The following is a 27,486-nucleotide window of genomic DNA, read 5'->3' on the forward strand; positions in this document are numbered from 1 at the left end:
AACGGCATGCTATGCATTTTACACCTTTTTATTGGCGAACATATACAATTAATTGAGAGTAATTTAAATCTCATTTCAACTGACTGCACAAACAGTGAAGCCTGAGTTACACTTCACCAGAACTTCACACTATTGGAGTGTCCGCTTTTCTGACATTGTTCGCTTCTGGAAAATCTCTTCTTCATAGGACATTAGCTCTTGAATCACAGCCTGATGATACTCTGTCTCTCTACTGTTGGACTCCTGAAATTCACATGAATCTCACTCATTCCTAACAACTCACTCTTATCACATCCAACAAAAGGCTTGACACATTTCAATAAGATTGCTTCCAATGGCAGATGTTATATACACTTTAGCCTGGATATACAAATATTTTGAATTGGGTTGCATCACTTTCTTGATGCAACACCAAAGTAAAATCCTTTTTGGTATTTACAAAGTCACACCATTGGCGTTTCTTTGTCGAAAAAAGTAACGCAAAATAGCGCATTGTGCTGCCAATCTGTTACTTTGCATCAGGGAAGCGTTCCATGGGTCATGCATATGTGTTGATGTGTAGCCACCTATGGATTTTGACACAAACCCATATTTACAAAGATATGAAAACATAGGTTTACATCAAAATGGTGCACCTGCCTGAAGCTAGCCTAACATGCAAAAACATCTTTATTTCTCCTTGTAATTGTCCTCAATGCATTTTGTAGCATTCATGCAGAAGGGACAAATCCTCCAAGGTTAGTTTTTTGTGGATGAAGGCTCCCCTTCCTGCACAAAAAATATCCTGACCATAATGCAGGAACCCTTGAACTATGTCACAAGGGTACCTGCATTGCCTCTAGGCAGCACAAAGTGTGCCAGTGCAAGGAAAGGGCAGAACTGTGTAATTTCCTTGAAGATATGGAACAGTTCTGTTCTCTTTCATTTTATGCAACACAGCACAGACACTTTACTTGCTGTGCTGTGTTGCCTGAATTCTTTGTAAATATGCCCTTTATTGTAAGTCACTGTTTTCCACAGCACCAGCCTTACAGACTGCAAAGGAGTCTCCACACATATTTATATTCCAGGACCTTTATGGACATCATTTGAAGTTTTGTCACCTCACATGCCAGACTCCTTCATCACACACCCTCTTAGAGAGCATCATTGTCCAGCACAATGATTGATACATCTGAACACTGAGAGTTTGTGATGTATGCCCTTCACATCCAAAGTACTTGTGGACTGTGACAACTCAAGTTGTGCATTTCTCCTAGGAGAAAGATACCCTACCAATCATTCCTGAACATTGCGAATTTCCAGAAGAGCCAAGCTGTGTGTCGCATAAAGGTTAAGCTACCTCTCATTGTAAAGCACAACAGTCAGCATTAATGTATTTCACTTTAAACAGAGTGGGAAATAGCCACAGAATATCAGTGTTACAATTAAATTACATCGAGGCAACGGACAGTGGGGAGGGATGCAGAAGTGTGAAATCCAGTGATCAGACAGGCCCTGAGACCTCAGATGGACATTACAGTACTAGGAGAAGGGTATATGAAGATCATAGGCTATTGATGCATCACCCAATCTGACTGTCTGCCGGTCAGGGGGTAAGTTTCCCCAGACTGTGCTCATGTCAGATGGAAAGAGGTATCTCACCCTATGCTAATGCCAAACAGGAATAAAGAATGTGAAGAACCACTGCAATGTGCAGTGTTGTGAGTTAACTTTACGTCTCCTGTGCAGAAAGCTTGGGAGATGACTTCCGTATGAAAACATGCAGAAGAAGGCGGCCTAGGGCCTAATTTACAATTTGGTGGACATGGTACTCCATTGCAAATGCGACGGAGTACCCTGTCCACCAACCTCTTGGTCCACATGCCTCATTTTGAGAAGGGTGGACTGTAAGGTTTCTGCCTAAAGGGTCAGCCATCATCTCCAATTTTCACAGACGGTAGTTCGTCAAGATGGTGGGGGTCATTTCCTTTGTCCATCTGGCCACCTTCCAAATGTAAAATCAGGCCTTAAGCTCTGCATCTATGCCAGGACCCCTTTAGTGTGTGCATATCTCAGGCACACAAGAATTAATAGTGGCAACCACATTATGTGACATCAAGAATGTGTGCATCTTGGTCAGTCTGTGATGGTATATAAGGCGGGGCATTAGAGTGAAAACAAACATCTTCCCAACACTGGCTATATATAGTTAGTTTGGAAATTCCAATTAATTGTACTGATTTACAGAGCAGAAGTAACCCCTATTGCCTATAGTAGGGAATGGAAAAGGGTTGACTACCTTTGGAGGAGGTTTGTTGGATTCTGAAGCCAGAATGGTAAGGCAGTTGTGCAATATGTTTGTTAGTTTCTGGTCTAAGAATGCTTGCACCACATAGTGATTGCTGGGCCTTGCTTGTGCATTGGATTCATAAAGTAGCTGGTGTGCCCTAATTCTGTGATGGAGTCAGAAACAGATTGGCAAACCCTCATTCTGTGATGGAATCATGGAGCTATTATCATCAGGATTCAAGCAAGCCGGGCCGAAGACGCCTGAAATGGCAGAAACCGGTCCCCGGAAGCTTGTTTCCTTCCCAGTGTAAGAATTGGCTTTTGTAGTCTGGTCTGCCCTGTTCCCATGATGCACTGGGCCAGGGACAGACTAATTTGCATACAGCCAGGTTCTGAAACTGGGATGGTGCAATGAGCTAAAAAACGGTGTTGGATCTAGCCCTGATCTCTTGACTGGGTGAGAGTACTCTGCTTAATTCAGAGACTCTGTCCATCACCACCCCTTGTTGTAACTAATTTTGTCCACCCTATGCGTGGAAGGGTATACTCAGATGTGAGTCCCTTGCTCATTGCACCATCAGGATTCAAGCAAGCCGGGCCGAAGACGCCTGAAATGGCAGAAACCGGTCCCCGGAAGCTTGTTTCCTTCCCAGTGTAAGAATTGGCTTTTGTAGTCTGGTCTGCCCTGTTCCCATGATGCACTGGGCCAGGGACAGACTAATTTGCATACAGCCAGGTTCTGAAACTGGGATGGTGCAATGAGCTAAAAAACGGTGTTGGATCTAGCCCTGATCTCTTGACTGGGTGAGAGTACTCTGCTTAATTCAGAGACTCTGTCCATCACCACCCCTTGTTGTAACTTGTCTTTCAATGACGCCAAGACTTAGTATATTGTCCATCATGTTTTTATTCTTTTCATATGGGAGACCGCCCTTTGGATGTCTTCTCTTTTCCTGCTGGGAGGTCCCTGGGAATTCAACGAGTCATGGCTAAAATGTTTGCTCATACTTCCTTCTTCCATACAAAGTCTGAGGACTGGATTTCAGAACTGCGTGGGCTATAGGGAATGGTACAAAGCACATCAAGTATGGAGTGGGATGGGAAACCACAGACTCACCTATGAGCACTTCCCACTTGCCGCTGGCTTGTGTCACCTCGTAGGCGCAGCGCATCTCGCTCATGCTCACACCTCCCAGGATGAAGATAATGAGGCGTGGGCCGGCCCTGTACTCACCCGGACCCTTGTTCTTGTGCCAGTGCCCATAGCGAGCGCTAAAAAAGAAGGGAGGAGAGTAGGTCAGATGCTGGTTTACAATGACAGGGAAAAGTCTTGCCTCTTTGACTGAGGGTCACATTTTTAACCGTTCATAAATATTTTCCATGCCGGGCACCCCACAGATTGGTATCTGGACTTCCGAGGCCACTGTGATCCTACTAGACATGACAGTGTGATGTAATAAATCTAGTCATACATTTTCAGCAGTACTAATGAGCCAATAATGGTTCTCCTCCACATTGCCTTTCATACTACAAGGAGGCAGGGTGCTTATGCTTTACTATGTCATGATAGTTGTGAGTCACTGAGCTCTATTTAGGTACTCTTTAGACCCATGGTCGAACAATGAAAATAAACTTTCTTTTTTGTCATCTATAGCCATGATACATTTCTATGTCATACATCACCATCAGATTTTTGGGTTATCAGAAGTGAGGACTTTATATCTAGGCATTCATGAAAGGCAAAGTTTAGTTTTAGTAGCTCTGTGCATCGATGATTTTCTATGTAGGGAGGCTAGTCAAGAATGGCTGTGTTCTGCGTAGTTTGCCATGAGTCAGCATGGTCCCTGTAACTGGTTGTGAATGCTCATAAGTGACTACTATTAGGTGGTTATGAGGAGCCATGTTCTATGTTTGTGATTAGGAGTCACCAAAGTCCTTCTTCAAGGTAATGCGTGACTATGAGCCTGATTTAGAGTTTGGTGGGCGGGTTACTATGGAGTAACCCGTTCCCCAGACTCTATATCAGGTCCAATATTCTTTATAGCTGGTATGAGTGACCATGTATTATGTAGGCGGTCTGAATTAATATCGAGCTGGGGCTAGTATCATATTTTATTTCCTGTGCTAATCCTGTCCACCTTTGTACTTGCCACACCCTGGTGAATCAAAACATACAATGTACTAAATAAGTCACTCAGATATATTATTTCCAAATATGGGTGAGTGTATGCATACCGCATAGAGATATGCATGACTTATGATTCCCATGGATTCACCCCAGGAGGTTCTCTCCCACGCTGTTTTTCGTAAGACCAAGACGATGGATTTAGTTAGAGTTAAGAGGCTTATAGTTTGACAAGCAGGATGAAATTTTGTTTTGAAAATTGGAATTTTAAAAGTGTGTAACTTACAGGCATCATTATTAGATCGCAGGTTACATTCAAACCAGTTAATGCCTTTCCAATTGCCCTTATAATCACAAGTTGCATGCCCCAACAAGCCTAAACTTTAAACTCCTAATGGCAGTGTCTAAGCCTATGTGAAACACTTCCTCTTGAGATTACATTTAAGACTACGTGAGTTAAAAAAAACAACCACTGCAAATATTTTTACGGATTACCAACAAACATCTGCAAAATGATCTGTGTTTGGGTGGGCAAACTATGTAAATTTCTTTGGAATATGAATTGTTTTGTGTACCTTTTCTACAGGGGAAAAGGTGAACATTTTCCTCCCAAAAGTGGAAAATTAGAATTTTTGATTTGTCACAGGTTATCTGTTGAATAGAGATGTTTGGATGAACTCCAGCAACACATTTGGTACTGACCCAGCAGGCACGGTGGCTCAGTGGGTTGAGTGCATGCTACTGATATGTGTGATATGCAGGTCATGTCATAAGTTTCTAGCACAGCAAGGCAAACTCATCCTTTCAGCCTTCAGAAACCATACACTGTGTGCCATTAAATTTGTTATTCGGAACACACCTGCTATTTATAGTGCTTATAAACAAGAAAAATGAAGTAATAAGTCAACCACAATACTTCTGTGGCACCCTAATGTTGACCAGTCTTTGCTACTGCAGGACCCTAAGCCCATGCCTAGTAAGGTACAAGAAAAGGGCTTGATGTACGACCAGCCCTGCAGCTGTTGTTATCACAAACAACGTGTTCACCTCCTTCAGTGATATGCAACTCCACACAGTTCTCCCCGCACAACAGTAGTTCCTCCAACGTTTTAGCATGTGTTGTTTTCTGACCCACCTTCACGAGTGACAGTCAAGTACACCGTGCTCTTTCCTTCCTGTATCGATGAATATCCAGACCTGTAATTTTAGGTGTTCTCACGAAAATCTGCAAGCTTAGACAGACCTAAACTCTCCCTACCTGACAGCTGTGGTGCTAAAGGAAGCAGAGGAGCGCGTAGATATGTATGGGTAGTGCTTTGTGTCCAGTTTGTCTTCAATAGTGTCCTGCAAAAGAGAAAAAAGACAATGGAATCAGGAAATCTCTCCAATGGAGAAGGTGGTAATTGACAAGAGGCTCTTGTGTAAGGGGCACGAATGGCCAGCCCAGCCTGCCACTCTAGGAATGCTTTGTCTCCAGGGGATTTAAAAGGATAATGGAAAGAGTCACTCATTTGAATGGACAGTGTTGTTTTTTTGTGTTTTCTGAATTAACTTTGAAGTTGTGTTGGAATATGTCTAATTTTCCTGCAAACCGGAACCCTGCATGCCATTACAATGCAGCTGTCACTACGACCGCGTTGTAGCAACGCATGCCATTACTTCGCAAGTCAGAACAATGACTTGCTCTGGGGGAGTGGGGGGGGTTTGAGCTGGATGTTTGAATAGTATAATTTACTACTCCAACTCCAGTCTGTGTAACAGTAGGGAAGGTGTTGGATTTTAAATCACCTTTTTGTAGTGAGTCAGATAAAGGGAAAATCAAGATGAACAGAAGTGGTGAATGGATAGTTCTGCAACTCAACAGGGAAAACACGATATATTGATACGGCAGATATGAGAGAGGTTAAAACTCAATGGAAAAAGAGACGAAGAATTAAGGTAAAAGTTAGAGCTTCTCCGGGATGTCCCCAAGACCTTCTAGTTTTAACTATTATGTGTTGAGCAGTGGCGGCCGGCCTCTCGCCTTCGAAAGACACACGCCCCCGGGAGTCTGTCTGCGGTCCTTCCCATTGGTCAAGAACATCAATTATATTCCATCCGTCCTTACAGAGTGTTTTTACTTTCACTGAGTTCATTCATTTGCAATCGTTGAACACAGAAGAGGAACTGTCACTGTTGAGCTCAAACCTCAGCGTCAAGTTTGCACCAGTTTCTTTCCTCTCAGCTTTGTTACCCCTGCCAGTCATCTCACCAGCCCTTGCAGGTCCCATCACTTATCTCCCTTCTCCAATTTCCCTCATGTCTCCCTTCCCAAGATCCCTTCCATTATCACATCCGCCACTAGCCCTCTTCTCACCCATCCGTGCCTTCTCCCCGCACCTTACCTACTATGGCCCCCTGTCATCACCTCACCTTCTTCTCTGCCCCTCCCCTAGCTTGAGTCAAGCCTTGCTTCACCCTCACCTCCATGATGTCCTTAACAACTGGGGTCCACCGTGACAACTGATAGGTTTGTTCACTGATGCGTTCCTTGCGGTCTGGTTTACTCCTGCGACGCAAGGTGGACTGGAAACAGAAAGATACAAACAGTCAATGGGGGACAGATCACAGCGAAACAATCCCCAAAAATGGGAAATTCACGAAGACAAGACCATGTTAGCGCCCACCCCCTCTGGCAACTAGACCTTTCCCATCTGACATTCTCTGCTACCTTTTTACACTCGTTCTCAGCTTCTACGTGTAGTTAAATGTTTATTTTCTTCTTATATTCTCTTTTCATCCAAACCTTAGCATACCTCTTATAATGATACTTGTTAAACCACTTAACATCCACTCTACCTTCTAAAAATCTCGCTCCTTTCTAACTTCTTCTCTTTACATTTTATTTCTCTCTTCTAAATTAATCTACTCTTCTATTCTACTACCCTCCTTTCTGCCTTCTAACTGCTTCCCTCCTTTTAATTTTCTTCACTTTCCAACTTTTGAAAACCTTGCATTCCTTCACGCCTTCTTCTTCTGCTCCTCCCTGTGTGTTTCCTACACTTCATTTTCATTCTCAACGAATATTTAGCAATCCCTTCATACCCTCCTTGCCTTAGAATATTTAGCAATCCCTTCATACCCTCCTTGTCTTAGAATATTTAGCAATCCCTTCATACCCTCCTTGTCTTAGAATATTTAGCAATCCCTTCATACCCTCCTTGTCTTAGAATATTTAGCAATCCCTTCAAACCCTCCTTGTCTTAGAATATTTAGCAATCCCTTCATACCCTCCTTGCCTTAGAATATTTAGCAATCCCTTCATACCCTCCTTGCCTTAGAATATTTAGCAATCCCTTCATACCCTCCTTGCCTTAGAATATTTAGCAATCCCTTCATACCCTCCTTGCCTTAGAATATTTAGCAATCCCTTCATACCCTCCTTGCCTTCCAGACTCCTTTTTTCCCTTTCACTCACGCACCCTCCTGGTCTTTTCTCTTCTTTTCGATTCTCTGCTCCAACCCATTTTTATGTATTTCAGCCTTCATCTAAATGAAAGCCTCCTTTTCTAACATTCTAACTTCCTTCTGTATACGTTTACATCCTTTTTCTACTTCACATCTGACCCCACCCTTCTTTTCTAACCTTCATCTAGCCATAGTCTCCAAGCCTCTCCCCTTTTACTTTCTCATTCCTTCCTGCATTCTTCACACCTCTTGCTTTTACCACCACATCTTTTTTATCCTTTGCCAATCATTTTAACCTTTTATCTGTTTTATCTGCCTCACACTGTAGTTAAATACTTACTCCTCTCTGTATTGTGTTTGTTTCCCTACGTGGTGCTTGAGTACATTATAAGTACAGATAACATACAATCTAGACACCGAAGGCCAGATTTACCGAGTGTGTTATAAGCTTATTTTGCACCGGTTTATACCCATCAGAAACCATAAAATAGTAGTGTTAAGTAAAAGAATGAACTTTCAACAAGTTCAACAAGCTAGCAATTGCAGAGAACACAGCATAGCTCAAAAACAGGGAATGGCAAAGATGCTGTGCTGCCTTGTATGTAAGGGAGAGAGCAGAACAGCACCATATCTGCTAAGATATAGATCAGTTTCTCTCTCTCACTGCACAGGTGTAATTTTGGTTGTTGTGTGTAAACATACACACTTTGCACCACAGTGCATGGGTGAGTGCGTGATATAAAGGATATGTTCGAACTGGAAGGGTACTCTTCAAGTATAAAACTCTATGTTTTGGCATAGCTTAACAGTTTGAATGTGTACTGTATAGTGCACCACACGGACAAAGCTGAAAACATTAGGAGAAAACTTTTCTCAAAATGTATACCTGACCCGAATGTGTTTATTTTTGGCACTAAGTCCTGTCTACCTTTTTGTAGAAAATAGGGCTTTACATCAAAATACAAGGGTGGTAAAATTAGATTGTCCATGTACCACCCAAGGAACACCCTCTTGACACATATTAGTGCACGGTGGTAAAAAGTACTACTTTTTATTGCTTTGGGGCTGCTTTTCCACCTAAATCAGGATTTGTGATGGAAAGTAGATCTCAAAACAACACTTGGCGCCGGTTTGCATCACTTTTGTGAAGCAAACCAGGCAAAAATTGTTTGTAAATCTTACTCAGAATGCTGATTCCCTGCAGCTGAGTTTTTTTGTGCTGGTGGCACCCAATCAAATACTGCTATCACGCTCCACCGTCAAGGCACTGACTCTGCATCTTTTGTCACAAGTGTTATCTCTTCTCTCATGCAATGGATACTATAGAAAGGGAGGCAAAAATGCCTGAGACCCATTCTATTGTACCAAAGTGGCCCTAGAGCTGCACAAAAAGACACAACATTAGTTGTGCTCCAGGGCCACTTTGCAAATATGGCCAAAAGTCTATCTTCAAAAACACATCATTACGACAGCTTCACAAGTAATAGTTGTCGACCAAACGAGGACATTTGGGCCAGATGTACGAAGCACTGGTAATAAAACACTGGTCACAATTTGTGACCAATGTTTTTGGGAATATTGTGGTATTTTGCGAACCAACCCAAATCCCAATAGGTCAGTTCATAACATATCAAAACGTTCTGGGTCACAATTCGACCTACCTAGAATATTAATGAGGTAGGTCACTAATTTAGAATCACTAGGACTTGCAGCGATCACAGGGATGGTGGCCTGCTGGGGTCAGCAGACTACCATGCTTGTGATTGCTTTTAAATAAAGCAACCTTAAAAAATGTAAACTTTTTTAAAATACAAAACAGAAAACAGGATGTGTTTTTACAAAAAGGAAACGTTCAAGTAACATATTTAAGGAGTAGACAGAGGTCCTTGTTTTTGTCCACATTCTCATATGGGGAGGTGTCCTTAGGGGACCCCTTTCCATTTGAGAATGGGTTACATCTACATTTGAGTAGTCATTAAAAAAAGACATGTTTTGCCAGCTGATTTTGGTTGCAAAACATTAATACAAAACATCAATAGAGATCATTCTGAATCAGTATTTGCAAGAGACGCCCTAAACATGACTATTGAAAATACCAATTTGGTATTTAGTGGTAAACCCAAATTACAATTCGGTAATGTGTTACTGAATCACAATTTGGGTTTGTTGCATACCAAAAGGCTTTTGTGTGATTGCAAACAGCCCGATTTAGCAAATCAGATGTTTTACTAACACAAAATGTCTTCGCACATCTGGCCCTTAGCATCTAATGTATCACATCATTTCCCCATACACACGGAGGGTCTGATTCACAAAGGTAAACTTATACTTTTGAGCAAATTTATGATTTTTTGCAATTCACAACGAATTTTACGAGTAGAATCTTTACAACTGCTTATCATTTTATGTGCAGAGGCTCCGCCACGAGTAGGGAACCTCCATAGTGGTAAAGATACTACTCATAAAATTCCTTTTTGAATTTCAAAAAAATTTCAAACTTGCATGAAGGTTTGATACATCAGGCCGCAGATGACTTCTCTCTCATTTTATAGAATGCGGGTCACGGTCAAGCATGCCAACAAGATCTTTACACATCCTTCATCAGAAAAGGAGATCCTACTTGATGCCTCTAAAGCTGAATATAAGAAGTGTGTAGTCCCGAGCACAAGGATTGAGCATCTATTGCTAGTAATCTCCTATCAAAATCATAAATTTTTCCAAATATTATATACAATAGACCAACCTGAATTTCTCAACCAATCAGTGACACACTAAACTGGCATAAAATATCCTATAAAGCACTCAATCACTTTTAAAACGATTCCTGGGGCTTACATCTGTGATGATGGGTACACCAAGATGGGCCATGTTGGTGATGATCTCACTATCTTCGGGAGGGATCTGGGCATGTTGAATCAGTTTGTTGAGATTCTCTTCTGTGATACCTGGAAAAACCAATAGAGAGAGCTAATATTGTACAGATGTGTATGTCTGGGATATCAGTAAAAGCTGTTGTAAACTGTCTAAACAACAGCAGTCTAAATACGTCTGCTTCACTATCCCCATCACACTCCGCCATCAGCATCCATCTACCATCCAAACCGTTGACAGCCTCTGGCATTCCCATCACACAAAACAGAGGCTCAGCTTTAATCACCATAGACCTGGCTAAAGACTTTATCCCAGGACTGGAGAGACTCTCTCCACAAAACCACCAGATCCATTTTTAAGTTCATGAGTAACAATGAAACCATTGCAACATCTCTAGGCTACTTAGAGAAATTCGATTAGGTGTGTGGTATATTCTAGCTTGACATCCTTGTTGTCACTTTCACCGGGGAGTCATGTCTCAAAGGAGCATAGCATCTAAACCCTCCATAGATGGGCTAACGGGCAGGAAGTGAGCTAGTCTTGACTATCTTGTAAGGCTGTGCTTCTTTTGGTATCCACCTGGTTGCCTACGTAAACCCTATATTCACACAGCAGTGCGCAGTCTCTAAACCTTTCATGTGCTCTGAACAAATGCACCAACTTACCCTACAGGAAGAGCGATATTGACTTACTTTCCCCACCGTCTATCATGCACACTGTGACAGAAACCAAGCAGAGACTTGGACAAATGTTTGTCCACATTTTGGAAGGGTTTGAGAACTGTTTCGAGAGCTCACACAAAAGAGTCAGCTCAATGAAGGGCTTTGGTAAGGGGAGGAAGGCACCGTCCAGATTTTAAGTGTGAAGGTCTGGAAGATACAATCACCATTTTCTACTTTATAGCAGCTTTTTTATTGCTGAATTCCCACAATAGGGTTTTTGCTGAGCAGGGATATTTCACAATGCTCACAATGTATAAATGATCGAGACTTGGGTGAAAAGTGCAAAAATAAGAAATTTATCCAGACAGACAGGAAAATATAATAGATGAACCTAGTGATCCATTTCAGCCATCACAATGTCTAACACCAGAAACCAAGCCATTATAATTACTACTCTATATCAATTTGGCTACCAGCTGTCATCCTGTACGCCTGCATTTATGCCTCAAAGCAATCAAAATTAATCTTCTGTAATATCACACTTGCTGCAAAACATTAATATCCCTCCCAGGATATTTTCTTTTCTTCAAACAGCCATATAAAAGTCAATTTTCAGCACTGCCCTTAGCTTAGAGGATGCCATCTGCACTTACCATTCTTCAGGAAGACGTAGAGAAGAATGATACGAATCTTGTCATAGGTGCTGACATTTGCATCCAGAAGGATTGGAACAATGGCTCTCATGGGGTCCTTGATCTTCTCTCCCTCTGCATCAGTGCCCATGGCCAAGTCCTGCAGAGAACAGACACAGCAGGACATTCACTCCAAGGAAGGTGCAAAGCATATGATGCATGCTAGGCTATCATGGGCAACATCCTTAAGTCCACAAAAAACTCCATTCTAAGATGATTTGCTAGAATACTATAGTATTGCTTTGGTGATTGACAATAAGGCAGATACCCTAAAGAGGGTGGAAGGAACATCTTCAACAAGCACCTGACTATATATCACTGGCCGTCTTACCACCAGAAGTAACCTTCATCGTTCTTTGCACTATTGAAGATCAGCACCCTTGTCAGCATTGACTAGTGTTTAGTCAGGGGTGTAATGCAGGCTCCTACAGCAAAGGGGGGGCCCCTTCAGCCTAAGGTCTATGAAGTGTAGTCTGTTTTGGTTGTCTTAGGGACCCCAACATATTCTGCTGGCAGGGGGCAAGATTTTGGATTATTTTACTGTTTACAGTGACACATCAGATTCTGAATACGGTACATGTCATCACAAGGAATGGTTGAGTATGGATGTGTCTTAATTCCATGAATGCTTGGTTCCACATCACAAGATGAATGTTTAGATCTTTGATAGTAGATTGCAACAAACCCAAGAACCAATGTCTCACGTTTTGTGGTTTAGAAAACGTACTGGAACCTGCGACAACATCTGACCTTCAGTAAAGGGGATGCTATTTACTTTAGTTTTCTGATGTGGTGAAAGATCTTAAGTGACACAGAGAAGCACATCTGTGAATAGGAAGTCCGATACACTAAGATCCAATATGGTACTCTTAAAGACAAGAGGCCACATCAGTGACCGCTGATGCATGACAGAAATATGTATATGGAATAAAGACAAGCAACCAGACAGCCCTTAAAAATGGCGGTTGTTTGTTTGACAAAACCATGATCAAGTGTGGTAGAATGTTAAAAAGTATGGGCAGCACTATTTGTGTACATTAAGCAGACCCTGGGATTCAGACATCTTACTGTGAAACACTTCCAAGTCATAAAATGTACAAGGGGGAAACACTTAATTTGCACTGCATTGAAATGCATAAACATATCTCCTGATGAGGTGATCATTTTTATTCTTTCCTTGCTTGGCGTCGCTCAACAGCCAACTGCATTGGGGTTTGTCCTAAATATAACTCAGCATGGGAAGACTTTAAACCTAACTTTACTTAACAGGAGCTAATTAATGTGTTTATGTGACTGTCAGCAGCAAGACAACTGGATGTTATATCTAGGAAGATATCCAGAAAGGCATTACATTTTCAAAGCTACTTCTTGAGTCTGCTACTATTAACATCTAGGCTAGGTTCCACTTGTTATGGGCTCTTGTCTCTCAGTGGTCTTTGTTTTGCAGAAGTAGCCCAAGAGGTTTAAAGACCCCAAAATCCCTGAATAGTGCCCCTCAGTCATCAATTTGGTGTAGGGCTGTGTCCCACTTGAGGAGCCATAGGTTTCAACAATATGTTTAAAGTGTTCACTTACTGCTTGAGGTATCAACTGTAATCCAAATAATGCTTCTGTAGTAGATGTAGTTTTTATGCATAGGGCTTTGAATTGTTGTAGTATGCTTTGAATTCGATACAGAGGAATGATTTGTCTTATACATGGTCCACTGAAAGGTGTTTGGTCACTAAATATATTGCTCATTTTCTGAATGATACATGCACAATAAAGGTTTGGGTAGCCTATGGAAAGTAGAGTGGTTAGACCATTGGCAGGAAGGGTAATCTGGTGGAACATGTTACAGTTTGCAGCAGGCGTTCCCTCCAAAAGGAAAGATGGTTGAAAGTACATTCTCAAATAGATGTCAAAGTCTTGAAGGGATAGGAGCCAACACTGCCTTCAATAATTACAAACTGGAATCAGATGATGCCACAACAAGGCATGCTTTTTTGGAACAGAATGTGAAGGCATCATTAGAAGGGCAATGAACTACAAAAGACATTGATTTATCATTGGTTTCTGCAATCACAGAATTTGAAACAAATGGAATCAATCAAGCTGAGATAAGCAGAATATAGTAGCCACTGGTCTGTATTTTCTTTACATATAAACTCTTTACTCTGATGCCACAGTGCTATTCCAAATTAGCTAGTGACAGTCGGCATTTAATAAGTACTTTAATGAAGGCATACTAGAGATGCATTTTCCTGACCAACTGTCTTGTTGATATTATGAGCTTCAGGAGGTGTAATTTAGTCTTGTCTGTGATCCTTAGGAGGAGTCACACACTAACTTGCAAAACTAGGTAATGGTATTTGCTGCTCGTGAGTGTTTTTGACCTCTAGAAAGGGACTACTGGCAAAAGAGTGATATAACGTTGGGACTTTTATAGGCAATAGCTCATTAGTGGCAAACTAGCACTAAAGGTGCTCAGTGGGAGGAGAGGTGCCTATGGCATCAGGGTAGTCTAAGTTAAGAGAAGTGGTTGTGGATGAGAGAATTCTATAGCAGCAGCATGAGAAGTGTGTTTCAGCTCAAGGGTATAGAGGGGAGAATTTATTGCAAGCCTACTGCAGATATCTATTAGTAAAACTTAATGTAAAAAAACAAGGAATTTGAACTCTTAAAAAAGAATCAACGGTCTAACCCTCCTAGCATCATTTTCAACAGCTCCACACTTTCTGCAACTAGACCATTACTTCTGGTGCTCTCGCAGCTAGAGACTCCTTCTAATAGGCAGTTGCTTTCATGCCAACATGCCAACAATAGAACAATAGGGGAAGGTAATTTGTCGGCCGCTGCCATATCTCCGAAAAATTCTTGTTGTACTACGAAATTTTCAGTGGAAGTCCACAGCGTACCATTTTTATATTGGTTAAAAGAAATGGCAGAGAAACACAGACCCATGATCTCTGAAAGGATAAATAAATGACCCAACCCTGCTTCCTGGGTCTCACAGGATCTCAAAAGCTAAAACTAAACTTTACTGCCTGGCGAGAATCTAGTGGAGAATTTATGATGATACTTCCAAAGCAGAGTTTAGAAAAGTTCTATCCTCCTATAAAAAGCTGTTTTTAGTACTAGACAAGTTTATTATTCTAACACAATTATCAACTCTAACCCCAGAAAGAGCTGTTTACCATTGTTAGAGAACTCTTTGATTCCTCCAGGAATGGCCCTCATTCAGGGCCTTATTATGATGGCAGTGAACCCGCCACAGGCAGGCTGCTGGTGGCGGGTACACCGCCATCGTAAGGCCTGTTTTCGCCCGCCAAACCAGGATGGCGAGCAGTGTGCCTGGTGGACGGAAAGTCTGTCTGCCACGGGTACGACAGAGGAAATCGTCACAATTGCCTGTCGGACTCGCCCACACCCATAGAATGGTGGCGGTGCCAAGCAGGCACCGCCTGCCAGATTTGGATGCTAGGTCCCCGCCAGCCTTTCCATGGCGGTTCCTCCACCATGGAAAGGCTGGCGGGGATGGACGTTGTGCTGGGGCTGTTGGGTTTTGCACTGGGTGCCCCCCTACATTTCCGTGCACAAGGTGGCAGGCACCGCGTGGTGCCTGCCACGTAGTGCAGGGAAAAGCGAAACCTGAATTTTTAACATTGCGTCGGGTGCTACAGCCAGCAGCACCCGCCGCAATGTTAAAACTTCCTTTTGCGGCCGCCGTGTAATTTGCAGTGCGGGACCACCGCCATATAGGCCATATAGGCGGGTAGTCCCAATCCCCAGGACAATCCGCCATCATAATCAGCCCCTCAGTTATTTCTGATCAACTGTATTTATTCTTTATGGATAAGATCTCACAAATGGGGTCGATATTATGACAAAGAAAACTTCCCCAGGCTGCTATGGACACAGATACAAATCTTTAAAACTTATGTCAAGAAATGATCTCCTAACTGTTCTAGCCACATTAAAGTCTAGCTGTGAGTTGGACCTGTGTCCTTATAAAATCTTCAGACAATTGGCTGATATAACCACTGAGCACCTTCTCACACTCTTAAGTACCTCTTTATAGTGAAGAACTGCCCCTAACCAGTTTGAAGAGGCAATAATGGATCCAACCATGCAGCTCATACAAATTATTTCCAATTTTTCTACTCAAAATTTATGCTAAAATTATTGAAAACATGTGGCAAAAAACATTTAAAATCACCTGCAGAAGATTTGACTGTTTTCAAGCCAAGTTTTGACCAGCCCATAACACAAAATCTGTGCTCTTGTTAATAGTCTATGCTCTGAGGAGTCATATTGATCAGGGTCACATCAATGTGCTGATCCTCCTGCACCTGGCAGTTGCCTTGTCTACCTCCCAGAAGAGGAACGGCAGCAGAAGAGGGTTCAACCTGCAGTATACACTTTAAAGATTATCCGACTGAGATGATCCACCATTACAGGAAACAGAACAAATAAAGCATGTGCTTCCTTATCTAATAATCTCTGTGTAAGGTGAATCCAGGCAGCCCAAGGATAATCTCAACTCAGAGAGGCAGATGGAGAGCAGAGGCAGGGAGCAATTATGGTACTCTTACAGAGAAGATGCCACTTGTAACTAACTGAACTGAGAAATATCAAGAATAAATAGTGTACTATTTGAGATTGAAATTGTTAGTTTCCAAGGCATATGTATCCAAAAATAAATTGCTATCTAATGAAACCGAGAGTTGACATTTGGGAAATTGCCTTATGATAGACAAGGCTAGTTAGAGATCCCTTTCTAATTTATAAATCAAATTAAGTCCAAAGGGCATCACAGGCTGTGCAAGTTCATTCCCAAATAGCATCGATTTCTGAAATACAAAAAAACTACTCAGTACATTAGGAATACAAGGATAAACATCAGAAAATGCTCCTGGATTAAGAATCCCTATATGTACTCCCTTTTAAACACATGGGGGGGGGGGGTCATTTTGAGTTTGGCACAGTTCATGTTGATGAAGATGCTCCATCCCAAACAGTGGGAGCACCTGCATTAAAAGTATAATGCCAAGCGACTACCATGTCACAGTGGGCGGTCACCATAGTTTTTGTATTTTTAAAAACTATACCCTAAATTGAAAACAGTTTCTGAAATACAATCAATCAATGATGCTGTTTTTCAGGGAGTTTCCTACCTGCAAGTGCAGGGCATATACTGCCTGGATTAGCCAAAGCTCACAAGACAGTTTTGGACAGGAAGAATATGTGTTTTGCTCGGCTTCCCCAAAAATGGATATGCCTTCCAATGCATAAACAGGGAGAGGATGTGGTGTAATTGCCAGAGCTGCTGACTCTGGAAGTGGGGAATCAGGTTCGAGCCACAGCGTTGGCTCAACATCCTATGATTCCTGGCTAATCTCTTTAAATCCCAGTGCCTAAAAAAATAGAAAATAAAAAATGTGTCCATGTGTAATGTAACTGGTGCTCATGTAAATCAATCCAATACCTTCGTTTTAAGTTCAAGTTATATAAAACTACACAAAAAAAATCTGAAAACTGTTAGCACCTATGCAGATTGATCTTGAGGGTCATAGGCCCAGAAGTTCCCTCATCTCAAAGCATTAAAGTGGAACTGTGAGTTTGGCAGGGCAGGTGCCCTGCTGATTTATAGAATGCCTCACACTCTGCCAAACTCCAAATGAGACCCCAAATCTTTGAAGATAAGAAGCGCTCAATTCTTATTAACAATGTGTTGATTGAATGGCTCATGTTCCCCTCTGGAAAACATATTTGTAAAATGTAAGTCAAAAGAAATGTGTTCTGTATTCACACAAATATTTTCAATTTTTGTGTTGCCAGTAAAATATGTGCCCTGTGAATAGCAAAATTTGATCCAATGCTACAGTTGGTGACTTTTGGTCGGGCCACCGACTGACTTTTACAATTAATGTTGTTGAGCAGACCTACCTGTTCCACCCGGCACAGTTTATCCACTGTCCCTTGGTAGTGCTTCATGCAGTCCTCGGCCAGGTGCAAGTGAGTCGAATACTGCAGAAGAACACAAAGAAAAAAACATGTCATATAGGATATGCTTCACAGCAGTAGGCCTTAAGCTCATGGATCCATGCATCACTACAAATCAATCTGTATGAACAATCAAAATATGCAGACATTTAGACTCTGGTTTCAGCTTCCAGCATAGGCCCTCATTATAAGTGAACCATTCTTTTTATCGGCCTGCTAATAGGCATTACCGAGCACATCATAATTATCAGGTCTAAAGAAACAGCACAGTGTTGTCATACCAAGGCTTTTGCAGATTTACAGATTCAACCAAGAATGCCCCATTTTCCAGTGGAATCTCAGTATTCCAACCAGAATACCTATTATCTCTGCACCGTGGGAGCTAGAGGTACTCCCAGAACAGTTAACTCTTGGGTGGGAAATTACTAGCTCTGAATACTCAAAAAAGGTAATTCTTTCCTGGTGCACTTGATTTACTTTAATTCAGGATGAGTAGCCTAAGTGACCTGGAGCAACCCATGGATAACTTTAGAAGGCTTTTATAAAGTTAAATTCTACCTATCTGATTGGATCACCATCACATGTTGCCTCTGGCCTATAGCAATGTTCATCAAATTAACATTGATTAAAACCCTGCAAGTTCGTCACAATCATAGATTCCACATACACGAAGAGAGATAATAGAATCCTCAATTTCATCAACAAAAGTGTTGGGGCTGTTCCAATGATTTAGTGTTGTGGTCACAAAGGACAACAAATATTGGCTAAAACGTGCTCCTTTGGGGATAACAGCATATAACGTTCAGACTGCTAGCTCATTAATGTTGGAGCATTCATTGTAACCTCCATAGTCTGACAGTTATTCAACTACCCATTTTTCTTGCTTTACTTGGGACCTTAACAAAATCAGTAAATGTGCCTTTCTAAAATCTCTTGATAAGCCACTTTAGAGTTTCTCTGTGTGTAAAACACTGCACTGCAAAAACTCAAGAATGGCAAGTTTGACATTAAACGTTCTTTCTATGATACTTTATGCTCTGATGCTTCTTTTAATTTAGCGAATTGTCCTTTAACAGCGGCACAGCTTAACGAGGGTGAATTGTTCATGTGAAGAGTTTTCAACTTGTGACATAACAAATATAAGTGATAAATCAATGATAATGGGATACGCAAAGTAGCCCAAATGTATACTGAAGAATTATTACTAAAATAAGTGAACAAATACCTTCATCTATATAGTAAAATTATGAATTTATTCGGGAGCCTAACAGAGTATTATAGAAGATGCATGCTTGCTCCCTGCAATGTATGAAAGGGTATTACGAAACATATCTTTAATCAAGTAATTGTAAGATTTAAGAAGAGCATATACATTTTACTCATGATCAGGGTTCCCGGTTTTATGGTATTTATTTTTTTAACATTTCCGTCTGTATTCATCAATATTTATTTTTTTGGTATTTTTTAATGTTTATTTGGTGTTTTGAGTATAAATGAAGTTGTAAAATTGTATATTTCAGCATTTATTTAATGGGGAACAGCGTTTACAACGCAACTTTTAGAACGAAGTACCTTTACGACGCAACCATTACAACGCAAGTCATTACAACGACTTGCACTGGGGGGCGCTCTATGATAGGGAATAGTTGTAATTTACTATCCAACACCTTCCCTACTATCCACGGGGACTGGAGTTCGAATAGTAAATAAAACTATTCACTATCCAGCGCCCCCCAATGCAAGTCGTTGTAACGACTTGCGTTGTAAAAGTTGCGTCGTAAAGGCATGCGTTGTAATAGCATGCGTTGTAACGACGTACATCCTATTTAACTGATGAACATGCACTCAATCTTTGATACCTGTGACGTTTTAGCTAATTAAGCAGCCAAATATAACAAAACACTACACTCATAGGTGAATATTAGCATTATATACAAATATTTATTAACAGATGCTTATATTTCAGGAACTTTAATGTTTTTTTTAACTCTACGTGATGTCTATCTGCTCAACTGTTGGCTAGAAATCATTAAGGAGAGAATAGAGTGTCACTCACAAGAAGCTCAATTTTCTGTATTTTTCTGCCTTTAAAAATAAATACAGATAGCAAACACACTGTATTCTGTCTGTATTTATCTGTATAAATCAGTAAAAATGGAGAACTGGGAGCCTTACTCATGATATCTTGTGTATTGTATTACGGATACTTTTTGCTTTTTATGGCATCCATTTGATGTAATGTTGTCATACATCTTCTGTTTATAAAATGAATAAGATTGCATTAGAAGTGTGGCTAATCTGATTTCTATTATGCAAGATACATTGTCTATTGATTCAGACTTTCACATTATGTGGGTAAATGTGTTCTACATTCCTGGACGTTGTCTCACAGATATCTAGGGTTTTTATAATCTTAATAGCACATTATTACCTCTAATTCTATAGGTTGCAACATTTCAAATGAAAGATAGTTTGCAATTTAGATTTCTTATATATATAGCCACTTCTGCTATTTCCAAATCCATTCGGACCTTATATTGAGAAATACACCCTCTGTTCTAATCGAATATCACATAATATATTGACAGTTTAGTTCTCTATTTAGGAAGTACATGAATGCCTATATTAGGTGGTAATTTTCTTCCTGGAGTCTTTTAAATTCTAAGATTTGTCTATTTATACATTTCATATATAGAACATATATCCGTATTTCCAAACTCAGTCTATTAGTACAATATGTGAAAAGTATTTTATTGTGGTATTCAAGACTATTTTAGGGTAGATGTGTTTATATTCCTTGAGGAAACCACAGTCCTTATTTGGGGTTGGTTATCTTTTCGCAGGACATTTGTGTTTTAGTATTAGGTGTAGTTTTTACCACTCGAGCCTTTGAAAATCTTTAAAAAGTTGGTGGCCTTTTTCCTGGAATTTGTTAGATTGCATTGTAATCTGGTGCCTGCAATGTTAACGTTTATTAGACTGACTTACAGGAAAAAAAGAATTTATCATGGTGTATATCCGATTCTGTCAACAGATATGTCTTTTTTTGCCTCAAATGAACCAGCAAAATTTTAATTTGACAGTTGTATATTTTACACAAATAAATGTGAGGTATTATGAAGAGATACACTCCATAACAACGAGTTTCTTCGTTAACATTAATACACAATTAATCAGTTTTCTCAAGTGTATATTTTAAAGTTGAGTATTGACGGAATATTAACGTTTGTGCAAAACATAGGTCATGAATTCTGTGTTATTTGAATCTATCTAATTCAGGAAACAACCCGGTAAGTAATTAAGTCAATCCAAACTTTTAACAGGGAAATACATACGGTCTTTCACAAATTACAAAACATATTATTGTAGGGAAATATGAGACATGTCTTTTGTTCCTGTGGTATGTCGCAATCTGTTAGGTCATACAGTATTTTATTGAATTCCCAGAGATCACATAAGGAAAAAATAAACATTATTCATATTCAAATTAAATTTGAAGATATTTAAGTATATATTTTAATTGAATTTGTGAAAGGATCCACAGAGAGACTACTTTTTTCGGAGATTATGTCTTATTGAGTTGTCATGCTTATCTGTTTTATGAACTGTGACCATTCAACTGTGATCACACATAAACCTATTTGCAACATAAATCTACTTTCTGTATTCCAATCTAAAATGAAAGCATGCCATACCTTGCTGAGTTCCTTCTGGTACTGGGGCATCTTCTTTAACATCTGTGACAAGTCTCTCATAGTGGTTTGCTACAAAAGATGAAGATTAATTTTTACACACAGCAACAAAACACAGTATCACCTATTTATCATCCCCAGGTCCTGCCCAGTGAGACACTTTGGGGTGGTAGATCTAATGCACCGTTGGCTAGGATTTATTATAGCCCATCCAAGAGAAATACTTTAGTGTGAAGTTAAAGCCTAGGTACTGTATTTACTTTAAAATGACACAAAAATACTCCTAAGATCTAATAATATCATCTGTCATTCAAAATTCAGTCTATATATGTTGAATATGATGCACCTTCCCTTTTACCTGAAGCTTGTGTTATATTTAATAGCATCAGGAATAATAAATGTGTATAGTGTACATTATCGTACCTAAACTACCAAAGTGACCTTCTGGATGCCCAATTGCTGGCCGAACTCATTAGGACCACTGCTAGCCCCGTCCAAAAAGGTGAAAAACCTGGGAGTATGGATCGACGACACCCTCAGCTTCAAGGACCAAGTAAACTCAGTGATATCCTCTACCTCATACACCCTCAGATCATGCAGAAAAATCATGCCCTTAATTCCCAAAGATGCACAGCAAACAGTGGTAACAGCATAAGTTATTTCTAAACTGGACTACTGTAATGGTCTTTACCTCAAGTTACAAGAGGGCCCAATAAACAAGCTGCAAAATCTCCAGAACGCAGCCGCCAGACTCCTTACTGGAACACACAAATATGCATCAATCACAGGATCTATGAAAAAGCTTCATTGGCTGCCTATGAGGCAGCGTACCAAGTTCAAGGCCTTGTGTCTAGTTGTCAAGGCACTGCATGGAACTGGACCAGAATTCCTAGGACAACATTTCCTATGGTACGCCCAAATAAGAACACTCCGATCCTCAGATGCCAAAATTGTTATTACGCCCTGGACTAAAAAAGTTAACTGGGGCAGTAGAAGTTTCATCGCTAATGCAGCCAAAGCCTGGCACACCCCTTCACACTTAAGAAACATGTCCAACTTAATGGCATTTATGAAGGCCTTAACAACATGGCTCTTTACCAACTAGGTGCATTCTTAATTGTATTCCCAGCTCCTTCAGGAGGTTCTATTCACCAGCGCCAGGACACCCTCGGGTAACAGCAGCGCTTTATAAATGCAACACTAACAAAGTGTCCGCTTAGTGAGGTTGGATTTTGAAACACTGCTTTAAAGGTGAAACAAAACAACACTCAGAAAAGAGACTCACAACTGAAAACAGGGCATAACCTCAATCCTCATACTTAATTAAAGAAGAATGTGGAATTTTATACGAGCATCACCTCTGGCAGATGTAAAAATCGCAGTAACGTCATTTTGTAATGGTTAAATTAAATCTGCCAATTTATGTCCATGTGATGGAAGGTCTGAGTAAATAAATGAGCATGTCCCATTCATTTGCACAACATATGACTAACCAATGCAAAAGGATTTAAAACCTACAGTGGTCCTTATACAATGTAAGTAGGAATTTGAGCACCTAATAATGATGGACAAATGTACAACTCCACGCCATCATTTAATAGTAAGGGAACTGCAGGGTTTCCACCGGCACAGACTCATCTGGCCACACCAGTGGAAACCCTTCACTTGGCTGCCATTTCACCAAAGGCCCCCCTTGGCAGTGAAAGTTGTCCCATCCTACTCAGGGTGAGGAAACAATCACAATAATTCTCTGCTAAGCACTAGAAAATCCCCTGCCATCTTTCTTATTGTTATGTTTAATTTACATATCACGATAGTCAAATCAATACAATGGAATAATGCATAAAAACACCTACCCAAGAATACCATCACTCCTAGTCTAATAAATCATGCTGGAAAACATTTGAAACTCATGTGGTCTCTTATTTGATCATCAATTGTACAACAAATATATTTGCTGATTCCTCTTTATGCAGCCTGCATTCCCCCTATTAATCAAGGAGACAATTTTTAATATATATTCTTAAACCATTCTAATCCATTATATTCAAATTCATACCAATAACAGTCCTCTTTTTTATTTTATCTACTCGAAATGTATACATTTAGATGTATCCTTGATTAATATGGGGATCTGTACAGCCCCAGTAATAAATAAAAATTAAATATACTGGAGATAATAATGTACCAGAGAGTCAATGCATCTATTGTTATATTCTATATACTTACAGAGACATCTATTGGGATGAACTTTGAAAAGCATTAACAACCAGACCAAATTATGATCTCCTGGTGAAGGCTAAGATTAGAGAGTTGAAACTATGTGGAGATGGTCCACAACTTATGGAATATAAGCTGTATAAGAAATGAACTGCTGATATATTGATAATGAGGTACTGTATGTTGAGATATTTTGAATTAATACACAATGAAAATAAAATTAAAAAAATAAACAGTTAATATCTAGTTGAATTAGAATTGATTTGGTATACAAATGCATAGCAAAAGTATATAAAGAGGCAGTGAGATTTAGCCAGACAGCAAGGATGTCAGATTAGGATGGGCAGTTCTCTGCCAGAGGAGAGTAGGTCAGAGTCTTCATTGAAATAGTGGGTGTGTGGGCTTGCAGGCCACCTGCCAGTCTCTTAAGGGCCTCTATATTTTGTTGGACGTGGAGAGATTCCATCCAGACTAGGTGTTTGCTAAATAGACATAGTTGCTTTCCACAATCTTGATAGCCATCTGTGAAAGACATCCAAGAAATATTAGTGCAAACCTAGGTAACTACCTTATCTCCTGTTGCCATCCTCTTGCTGGCAGAGAAATCCTTCAGGGATCGGGTAACCTCCCTGTGGCAGAAAAAGAGAAATTGAAAGAGTTAACATATCTATCACTAGCATCATCATCATCACATCAATTACCCTGCACACATACCTCTAGCTAGACTTAACTTACCAACAACACAGTCTGTCTTTTCCTAGGCATCACCCAAATAACCATCTGCACCATCAACAATGTCAGGCTCTATCTCCTCAGCAGCAAATACCACTAACTCCACCCCTCCCTACCCATGTAACCCTATACACCATCCTTCTCTTCTTCAGCAGTCAGACATGCCTGCATCCTCACCCATTATTGCCCAGTAACCATGTATGCCCTGAACAAAACCTATTCCATCCTTGCGAATTCCGGATGGTACTATATGGAAATCTCTAACCCATAACCATGGAATCCATCAGTACGAAAATAATGCAGAGAAAGCAAAATCATGATTTCTTTTATTTAAGGGAGAAAGGGATAAGTAGCAATACATAGGTGGAGCGTGGAGTAAGAGAAAACAAAAGGTGCAATGACAACAAACATAATAAAATAAATTGTGGTAATGGTTCAATAGTAACAGGTAACTTGGTAATAGTTTCTCTATTTTTACATAGCTCTCTAGGTAAGATCCTCTCTTCTTATCTCCTCTCAACTAAGATCACATCATCAACAATAAAACACACCTTCTACCAAAATAAACATGTTCTGAACACTTCCAAAACAAACTCACACTACACTAAAATACCCTTGACCTCCCAAACCAACTTAGTTTGCAACCACAGGCCTTATATTTTTTGATGAAAGTAAAAGATGACAAATAACAAATTGCATATTTGACAAAAAGCTTAGCTTCACTGATTAACATGCATTAGAATGTACAAATATTATTTTCATTAAAAGCTAAAAAACGTGGCGTCAGGGTGGCTACGGTGTGAACAATGCTGCAACATTGGTAATTTACTTTTTATATTAACCTTCTATTTATTGTACTGTACAATAAAGCAAATTAAAAGTTATATAGGGTGGCCCGCATCACAAGGTATAAAATAGTAATACCTTCTACTATTTCAGACATTTTCCTCATGTAAAAGTTTGCTTGTCATCTTTGTGTGCCCCCATGCCTGGAATTAGTAATATGGGATGTTCCTGTCCAATTCTGACAATTCTGCCTTTAAAAACTTGATCTCTTCTAATTAGCTCCCTGAAAATTACAATTTTGCACCATGACTGAAATCTCCATTGAGGGGAAGCACACAGAGGAAATGCAGTAAGAGTGAGGTAGACATCAGTGACTGACATGAAGCAGGCAGACAGCACCAATGAGTGGAGAGTAATCAAAGGGGTTGAAGGTGACCAACGGTAAATGGTTTGGAAGCAAGGGGTGGGTGATACCTAATAGTAGAAAGACAGCGGAGGCTAAAGGGCTTTCCCTGTCAAAGGGAGGATACTAACCAAAAAACATACAGTGTAAGAAACAAAAATGGGGAGGTGGGAACAAAGTATTTGGGTTAAAATCAATGCTTCACAGAAACCTAATTCACCAAATGAACTGCCATCAAAACTACTTGTTTCCAACCTATTAACATCATGTGCCACTGGTACGCGTATCACTAACCCCATTAGTCTTATCTTAACAAACCTGTCCTCACCAAATGCCACCAGCTTCATGATACTGAACTATGACCTCTATACAACAATGCAAGTGTCAAGCCAACCTCCAGCATCCTTTCAGTCAAACACTGGCTTTCCAAATTTTGTGTTGCTGTGTCCGGCACTGACTCACTCTCCTCTGATAACAAGGCATCAGCTTTAACTTCTATAGCCTCACTAAGTGCCTTGGAGGCACCATAAAACATCTCAATTCCAACCTACAAGGCCATTCATATAAGTATTACATCAGAGAAAAGCATGAGTAAAGGTCATTCAATAAGTATTGCATCAGTGAAAAGCCATGAGTACGGAACACCATTCCAAAGGGTCCTTGAGCGATCCCCCAATGTCATCACAGCTGCTCTTTAATGGAATAAATAAGCAGATTATTCTAAATATATTTGATGTAGAGTTCCAATCATTGGGAAACCTGGGCTTGAGGACAACTCACTGGGACACTTCTGCAATGTGCTTGTGGCGTAAAGCCACCCAGAGATCATCATCTTCATCCAGTAAAACCTCCTTTACTCTCTGTTCTCCAATGCCGCTCGTCTCGTACCTGGGAAGAAAGAGAGAATGAAAAGCTGTTATAGATCCTTTGGAGGACAATCTTCCCTCTTCGTTTTCCTCCCACTGTACGCCATGTTGTCTCTGTCCGTCACTGCCACCACCGTAGAATTTCTAGTCTATTGATTATTAGAATATTGGAATTGTGAGGGCTCCATTGAAGGCAATGGAGTGCTCCGGGCTTCTAATGGCTGGAAGAAGTCCAGAGCATCAACATTCCAATGTTTGTTCACAGCTGTTGCTGTGAACACAGGCCACACAGAGCCTAAGGCGATTTCAACCCCCCCCCCCGCTCCGTGACGCCTTTGTTTTACAAATTAGAACATTCTGACCTCTAGGGGCGGAATGTTCTAATAGCCATAGCCACTCAACCACGGCGGTTTGAACGAGTGGGCAGGGCCAACGGACATGCGCAGCACTACCGAGGTAGTGCTGGCGACGGCCGAAAATCCGAGCAATAAATAAAGATGCCTTTAAATTTTGTATTTATCTTGTCACATTTGCTGTAATTCAAAGACAGAGGTCAAATGGCAGGCTATGTCTTCTGCTGCTTTTTAGGTCGAGGACCGTAGGCTGCGCTTGCGCAGTCTCCGGGAGGAGATTTAATGTTTTGGAGTATGGGGGCTTGAACCCGCCTCTCTCCTCCATTCTCCTCCATTGGCTGGCTTCCTAAACGGAGGCCAGCCATTGGAGGAGAAGGGAGT

The 27,486-nt window shown here is 40.6% G+C and overlaps 1 protein-coding gene across 2 annotated transcripts in view; it reads right to left on the minus strand.

The window, feature by feature from the left end:
• Window positions 1–27,486, minus strand: part of STXBP1 (syntaxin binding protein 1) — a 229,160-nt gene that overhangs the window by 21,389 nt on the left and 180,285 nt on the right. For both annotated transcript variants that reach the window (XM_078642001.1, XM_078642002.1), the window contains exons 10-18: window positions 26,667–26,774; window positions 24,534–24,594; window positions 21,749–21,817; window positions 17,997–18,077; window positions 12,030–12,168; window positions 10,679–10,788; window positions 6,860–6,961; window positions 5,655–5,740; window positions 3,389–3,543 (exon numbers count right to left, since the gene is read on the minus strand). In XM_078642001.1, coding sequence (XP_078498127.1) covers window positions 3,389–3,543; window positions 5,655–5,740; window positions 6,860–6,961; window positions 10,679–10,788; window positions 12,030–12,168; window positions 17,997–18,077; window positions 21,749–21,817; window positions 24,534–24,594; window positions 26,667–26,774 — 911 coding nt within the window. The remainder of the gene's footprint in view (window positions 1–3,388; window positions 3,544–5,654; window positions 5,741–6,859; window positions 6,962–10,678; window positions 10,789–12,029; window positions 12,169–17,996; window positions 18,078–21,748; window positions 21,818–24,533; window positions 24,595–26,666; window positions 26,775–27,486) is intronic.

This window comes from Lissotriton helveticus, chromosome 5_1 (assembly GCF_964261635.1).
Source record: "Lissotriton helveticus chromosome 5_1, aLisHel1.1, whole genome shotgun sequence".
Lineage (NCBI taxonomy): Eukaryota > Metazoa > Chordata > Amphibia > Caudata > Salamandridae > Lissotriton > Lissotriton helveticus.